This window comes from Sturnus vulgaris, chromosome Z (genome assembly GCF_052056855.1).
Source record: "Sturnus vulgaris isolate bStuVul1 chromosome Z, bStuVul1.hap1, whole genome shotgun sequence".
In the NCBI taxonomy this organism is placed as follows: domain Eukaryota; kingdom Metazoa; phylum Chordata; class Aves; order Passeriformes; family Sturnidae; genus Sturnus; species Sturnus vulgaris.
In genome coordinates this window covers 5,129,945-5,136,867 of record NC_142283.1, presented here as the reverse complement: position 1 = coordinate 5,136,867, position 6,923 = coordinate 5,129,945, and the positions used below count along the sequence as shown (strand labels likewise).

General features: G+C 52.2%; 1 protein-coding gene and 1 long non-coding RNA gene across 2 annotated transcripts; both read left to right on the top strand.

The window, feature by feature from the left end:
- The first annotated feature begins 677 nt into the window (after window positions 1–677).
- LOC148219611 (uncharacterized) lies at window positions 678–4,269 on the top strand. Its single transcript, XM_088156384.1, has 5 exons — window positions 678–1,515; window positions 1,768–1,955; window positions 3,467–3,587; window positions 3,980–4,025; window positions 4,215–4,269. Exons 1-5 carry the CDS (start codon window positions 678–680, stop codon window positions 4,267–4,269), a joined length of 1,248 nt encoding a protein of 415 aa, XP_088012510.1.
- A 127-nt stretch (window positions 4,270–4,396) lies between these two features.
- LOC148219610 (uncharacterized) lies at window positions 4,397–6,431 on the top strand. Its single transcript, XR_015799557.1, has 3 exons — window positions 4,397–4,635; window positions 4,985–5,078; window positions 5,457–6,431. It is a non-coding gene; the product is annotated as an uncharacterized LOC148219610 (long non-coding RNA).
- The last annotated feature ends 492 nt before the right edge of the window (window positions 6,432–6,923 follow it).

Below are 6,923 nucleotides of genomic sequence, written 5' to 3'. Positions count from 1 at the left end.
CCTCTCACTCCACGAGCCAAGCGAGAGAGCCAGAGCCCGCCCCACACCCCTGTCCCACCTTTCCTTTTCTGGTGTCCCCCTATCCCCCACCCCTCTGCAAGAGAAAACTATTGCTACTAAGGTGTAGCTGCAAATACTTACCGTAACAATGGGAAAAATTCCACAGAAAGAAAAGGGAACAATTCAACCCCCAATAATTTCCCCTTCTCCCATTTGACCTTGTCTGCTTTCAAGTTGGGAATTCTTTGCAACCCCAACCAAAATATTGAAACCACTCAATCTAACATCTTTTTCCTCCCTTCAGCTATGCTGAACACAGAGCGATTTTGCTTTCACTGGACAAAGAGGAAGAGTTTCCCACGGGATTCCTCAATTCGGACCCATTTCTGAAAGATCCTGCGCTTGTCTTGACGGTTTGCGAAGACAGAAGAACGGCTGCAGGCAGGGAAAGACAGAGAGAAAGGGTTTGCAGCTGGCGCCGCGGTGCCCTGCGGTGCCCGCCCGGCCCCGGGAGCCGCCCGGCCCGCGCTGGGCCCGCAGCCCCGGCTCTGCCGCGCTCGGCCCCGCCAAGTCCGGCCCGCGCGGGGCCGCGAGCGGGGCCGAGCGCAGCGCCCCCCTCAGGCCGCGCGCCGCCGGCGCAGCCGCGGCCGTTGTGGCGACACTCGGCGATCGGCGCCATGGCGGAGCGGCCGCTGCCCGCCGGCCTCAACGCCAGCACCTTCCCCGCCAAGCTCTGGCGTCTGGTGGACAGCCCCCGCGTCCGCTCCGTGCGCTGGGACAGCCGGGGCCAGGGGCTGCTCATCGACCGCTCCCTCTTCGAGCGGGAGCTGCTCAGCCCGGGCAGTGCCCACGCTCCGACCCCGCACACCTTCAGGGCCACGCAGTTCCGCAGCTTCGTGCGCCAGCTCTACCGCTACGGCTTCCGCAAGGTGCCGGGCTGGCTTGGTTCAGCTGTGCCGGGCGATGCCGGGGCCTGGCTCCACTACACGAATCCCAGTTTTCGCCGCGACCGCCCCGACCTCCTGCTCCGCATCCAGCGCCGCCGGAGCGCGGCCAACAGGCAGCGGCTGGCGGCGGGGCGGGAGGGGCGCAGGCTCCCACCCCGCGGCTCCCAGCAGCTCCCCAGGGCACGGCCACTGCCGGACGGGCCGGACGGGCCGGACGGGCGCAGTCGCTTCAAGCCGCTGCCCAGGGCGCGGCCGCCCAGCGGCTTCCACCTGCTGCACAGGGAGCGGCCGCTGCCGGCCCGGCGGGAGGGGCCGAGCCGCTTCCAGGAGCTCCACGGGGAGCGGCCGCTGCCCGCCGAGCGGGAGCTGCTCCGGGTGCCGCCCTGCCACTTCCTCGGGCTCCACGGGGAGCGGCCGCTGCAGCTCGGGCGGGAGGGGCCCCCCAGCCGCTTCCAGGAGCTCTGCGGGGAGCAGCTGCCTCCGGCCGACCGGGAGGTGCTCGGGATTGAGCCCTGCAGCTTCCAGCAGCTCCACAGGGAGCAGCAGCCCCCAGCCTCCCACCTGCCAGGTAGGAAAAGAATTCCAGCCTTGCTTTTCCAAAAGGTCATGAGAAGTGACCTCTTAAAGTATTTTTCCGCACTGCTCTGTCATTGTGAGACAGAAATTGTCAAGCCATTAGGAAGGGGGACCTAGAAGGCCAAAAGATCCTTTGCCTGGTTTTCCCTTGTGCTTCCTGGGATGTTTGATCCCAGGCAGCAATAGAGGTCTGTTTCGCAAAGCCACATTGTGGAGCCTGACTAATGTGTTTGGATTCCTGCAGCCACACCAGGCACTTCAGCCCCCAGTGCTCCACCTGGTAGTGCTGGTTGTGCAGCATCGATGGCCTCCAGCTCAGCACGGAATGCACCTGTGGAAGATGAATCCCCAGCAGTAGATCTAGGCCTTGAAATAGAAAAAATGATTCGGGAGATCAGGAGATCCCTGCCTCAAAGGTCACCCTCTGCTCAGGTAACCCCATTGGATGGGAATAAAAGAGGCTGAACTGAGAGCTTTGGAACCTTGTTACGTGGCTGAGAAGCAAAGGCTTCTTGAAGTTAATTTGTTTCATTATTCTATAATTATCTAATTATTCTTGGGAAAGTAGGATTTCTAAAAGAAGGAGGATGAAAAGGTCTCCCCACCTTAGTGACGATGAGAGCTGTGAGCCTGTGTTGGCCACGCTTGGTTGCTCCTTTTCCTGGGAAGAATGCCTCGTGCAGGGACATTTGTGGTGATGCTTTGTAGGTTCTATCAGGGTATGTTTGAGAAAGAAGAGTGTTTGGAAAATGCCACTGAAGGCAAAGTGTCCTGACAGGGAGGGGCATGTGAGAGGTGCCTCAGTTCCAGCAGCAGATGTGGGCTTTGCCTCTTTTGTGTTGGAAGGCCAAGGCAAAGCAAGGGCTGGGCTGCAGCTGCTGCTGCTGTGTGAGCCCTGCCATGCATGTAGGTGCTCCTAGAGCTGTGTTTGGGGATGGGCTGGAGCTGCAGCTTTCTGTCCTTTTGTTTGAAAGATTCAGTCTTTGGATTAGGAATCCCATTTCTCTTAACTCTTCCCAGACTTGCCTGGAGTGTTGCCAAGGCCTTTCTGCAGTTATTATATGTGTTGGCCAAAGAATGCCTCTCTTTCTATTGATGTTCTGCCCCACTGGCTGCAGTACATGTATGATTGAGGAAGGGCAGACTCAGAGGGGGGAGTGGGATATTTTGGATTTACTAATATTTTATTGTCAAGTGGGATGTCTTTTGTCTTCTGTAAACTCACACATAGCAGTTTTCAAAAGCATTTTATTCCATACTAACAGGAAACATTACAGGCTCTCAACCCTCTTTAGAATCTTTAGGATTTTGATGGATGAGCTATTTCAGAAGAGATGGGTTGGTTTGGTTTTTTACCCTCCACATTTACAGATTTTAGCCACTGGAAAATTTGATCCTGGAAATACCCTGGTCCATAAATGTCATCCATATGGGGCAGCAGCAAAGGGCTCCAAAAAGCACCACCTGGTGATGGATTGTCTGAGTGGTTGGGTTGGGGCGGTGACACTCGGAGCCAGAAATGAGATGTGTGCTTTTGGTGTGTGTTTGCAGCACACAGCCCTGGGCAGTGCTGGGAGCGAGCTCTGCCCTTGCTGCCAGCCGTGTTGTCAACAAGGAGGGCCCCTGGCTTTCTGCTGGCTGATTTCTTACAGCTCGTGGGATGAGCCAGGGTCAGGATGTGAGGGCGCGTCTCCTCGCTTGTTGTCTTCTCATTTTCTGTGTTCATGTTTTGCCTCAAAGATCATTTTGTAAGAGCTTCAGTTTCACCTTGGCCACCCAAATCCTGAGTTTAAAATGCTTGTCATGGGAACCGTGTGGGCAGTGTTGCCCCTTTTGCTCCATGTCCTCTGGGAGTGGAGAAGGAGAGTTCCTGTATCCCTGATGTGATTCCAAGAAAATAGTGAGTGATCTTTGGGTTTCTTTCTTTCTGTTTCTCTTTCAAGGGGAATGTTAATGTTGCCCCTGAGTCCTCAGGGAAGGAAGCTCTGAACAGGGCTGCAGCAGAGGAATCTTCATCTGGCACCGAGAGCTGCAGGAACAGTTCCCCAGAGCCTGAGGAGCCTGGTAAGGAGAGAGCCCACATTGGTTTAGAGAGGTGTGAGATGGCTGCTCTGAGCTTGCCTCTCACAGGAAGGGAGATGAGTAGAGTTGAGCTCTTGTCTGCAGGGTTGGTGCTTCCCGGTGCCTTTAGTTCAAATCCTGCACAGACACAACTTCCCTGAGCCCTGCCCTCCAGAGGCTCTCACATGGAGTCCTCTGCTGTGGCAAGAGAGCAGGGAATAAACTGACCTCGTGGGAGTTGTGTTACCAAGTCGGGTGTCCCAATTTGGTTTCATAACTCAGCTCACAGCACCCTTCAGCTTCAGCCATTTCAGTGGGGACTGAGGTCTCTCTGTCAGCACAGAGAAAGAACAAGGCTGGGCTTCTTTGTGGGAGCTGGGACTGTCTGTTTCAAGCTCTCATGGGTGCTATTTGCACTGTGAGTGCTGAGACTTTATCGAGGTACTGCAGTGCTTTACACAGTTTTGAAAATGTGGAAGGATCCCTTTTCTCAAAAGAGCAGGCTTCAAATTCCAAGTGAGAGTCTGCCTTTCAGACCATCTTGAACAGTCCCTGATAGAAGGGCAATTGGTGCCCAAGGGAAACACGCACAAGGGCCAATATTGACTCAGTGTTCCCTTTGCTTCCCAGATCCATTCTGATGGACCTCTCCAGGAGGGCTGCCCTGGGTGACAGGGAGAGATAGAGGGAGGGCCTGTGACCATCAGGCAGGTAAAATCCCTCTGCTAAAGTCGTGTTTATAGATATGTACAGTTAGATTTATATATCTATATAGTTAAGTTTATAAATAGGCATAGTTGTATTTCTATCTGGGAGTTTAGTTACATAGATTGATACCTGTCTACATACAGGCGTTTTTTTAACCTCTTTTCTCCCTCGGATGCCTTTTTCACTGCTTGTTTTCCCCCTGTGCCCCCTCTGTCCCCTCTCCCTGTGCTGTGTCCGAGCTGGCGGCCGGAGCAGAGCAGCAGTTCCAGCCCCGGGTGTCCCTGGAGCGCTGGGAGCTGCCGGTGGCCCCAGGCACTGTCCCCTGAGGAGCTGCTGAGGGACGGTGAGACTGAGGGGGCTGAGGAGGTGGTGACACTGAAGGGACGGTGACCTTGAGGTGCTGGTGGGGCTGGGGGTGTGGGGCAGCACAGGGCGATGGTGGCACTGAGGGGACAGGGAAGTGGCACAGGCTGAGGGGGGTGGCGGGGTCTAAGGGGATGGGATGGGTCAGAAGGGACTGAGGGGGGTGAGAGTACTGCGGGACTCTGAAGAAACTGAAGGGGACTCGGGGTTTGCCGAGAGCATGGCGGGGCTGAGGGGATGGAGGGAGCCAGCAGGGAGCACAGAGGGGTGCGGGACTGCAGCTCTGCCAGGCCTTGGAACCAATTCCTGAGCGTCCATTTTTGGCACAGCTGCAGAGAAGACCTTGAAGACAGCAGGAGGACTGACAGGAGCCAGCAGGGAGGAGCTGAAGGCCAGAGCAAGAGCAGTGAGCAGGGAGCCTGGGTGAGGCCACAGGGCCGGTGAGGCCGGCTGGGGGTGAGGGTGCCGTGGGCTGTGGCCGTGGGCACTGCCCGGCGGGGCAGGAGCGGGCCCTGCCCGTGCTGGGGCTGCTCAGCGCAGCTGCCCCGGCCGGCACAGGGGCTGTCCTTGGGCAAGGCAGCTGTGCCGGCAGGGCCCGGGAGCTGTGCCGGCTGTGCCGGGCTGCCGGGGGCTGCGGGACGGTCCCGCCGCGGCTGCGCTCACCACACCCTGGCCCGCTCGGCCGCTTTTCCTTTGCAGCCCTCCTGGGGAGGCGCTGAGATTTTCTCTTCCCTGATGGAAGTGCAGGTGCTGCCGAGGGAAAGGCCCTGATCCTGACTCCGTGTTCCCTTTTTTTCCCAGATGTCCCGTCTGCTGTCGCTGTCCAGGAGAGCTGCTCTGCGTGGGAGGAAGAGACCGAGGGAGAGGCTTTGAAGATGGGGCTGCTGGAATCCCTCTGCTCAGCGTTCCCTTTCAAGATAAATGGACTTGCACATGGAGAGGGATAATTCTATGGATATCTACATATGTGGGTTTTGTTTTGTATATCAATATTTTTATGTGTCTGTTGTTATATTTATGGAGGTGTTATAATTATGGATTACAAACATATATGTTTGTAATTATGTATATGTATATATGTATCTAAGTATACATGTATGTTGTTCTGTTTTTAGTTCTAGTTCCTATGTATACAGTTGTGTTGCTATCTATTTCTTCTATTGATGCAATTATAGATAAATGGCTCTTTAAATAGGTATATTCATATTTACATAGGTATATATGTTCTCTTATATATTAATCTATTTCTATATGTCATTCTATTGACATATGTATCCAATTGTATAGCTGTGTATTTGTATTGATGAAGTTATATGGATATTTAGCTTGGCACAGTGATAGTTTTATATTTATAGATAGGTTTGTTTTATAGATCTGTTTATATTGTATATAATATGTAATATTTAATCTATATTTACATCTGTATCTCGTTATAGTTTTTAATGTATTTATATATGTGTATATATGTATTTTTTTACTTCTATTTAAACGTGTATGGAGTTGTGTAGCTGTATACTTCTGTCTATTTAGAGAGAGAATATGTATTTTTGTATTTGTATATGGGCTGTACGCTTGTAGTAATATGTAATAAATTAAGTTGTTAAACACCTAAATGATCTTTATGTAAACCGAGTTGTTGTAGAGGTTGGCAATAAATCAAGTTTTTGTTAACAGAAGGTGGTATTTGTATATATATACATATCACTGTTTTATTAATGTAATAAATTCCTTTTTTGAACCTTAACTGAGATTTGTACAGTTCTGTATTGTCAGCGCGGGTGTAGCAATTTGTAATAAATGACATTTTTCAACTGAAATCGAGTCTCGTGTATTTGTCGATCAGCAGTGTGGCTGTAGCAATCTGCAGGAAATTACATTTGTCAGCTGAGATGGGTGTTGTGTGGTTTGTGCTATCCAAAGCAATGAGCAGATGTACAGGTGATGATGCTGGAGGATTTTGGCCATGGAAATCTCCAGCCATGCCCAGCACAGGCCCCACATGCACTCAGGTTGGGCGAGGAAAGCTCAGATTTGGGATGGCAGCAGAGCCACACGTTTGCTAAGAATTCTCTGCAAAGCCTGCTGAAAAAACTCTGGGACTCCACTGAGCGTAGAACTCCTGCTCTGTGGATTTTCAGATCACTCAATTGATCTTTGGTTCTTTATATACATGCATACATAGACATACATATACAAAAAAAATATAGAGAGAGAGATATAATATAATAAATAAATAGATAAGTATATATATATATATATATGTAGGCA

Excerpts from the sequence above, each read along its gene's own strand:
- LOC148219611 (XM_088156384.1), top strand. The coding sequence starts at position 678 with ATGGCGGAGCGGCCGCTGCCCGCCGGCCTCAACGCCAGCACCTTCCCC. Across the intron at positions 1,516-1,767 it reads CCCAGCCTCCCACCTGCCAG|CCACACCAGGCACTTCAGCC; the intron begins GTAGGAAAAGAA and ends GGATTCCTGCAG. Across the intron at positions 3,588-3,979 it reads CCCAGAGCCTGAGGAGCCTG|CTCTCATGGGTGCTATTTGC; the intron begins GTAAGGAGAGAG and ends GTCTGTTTCAAG.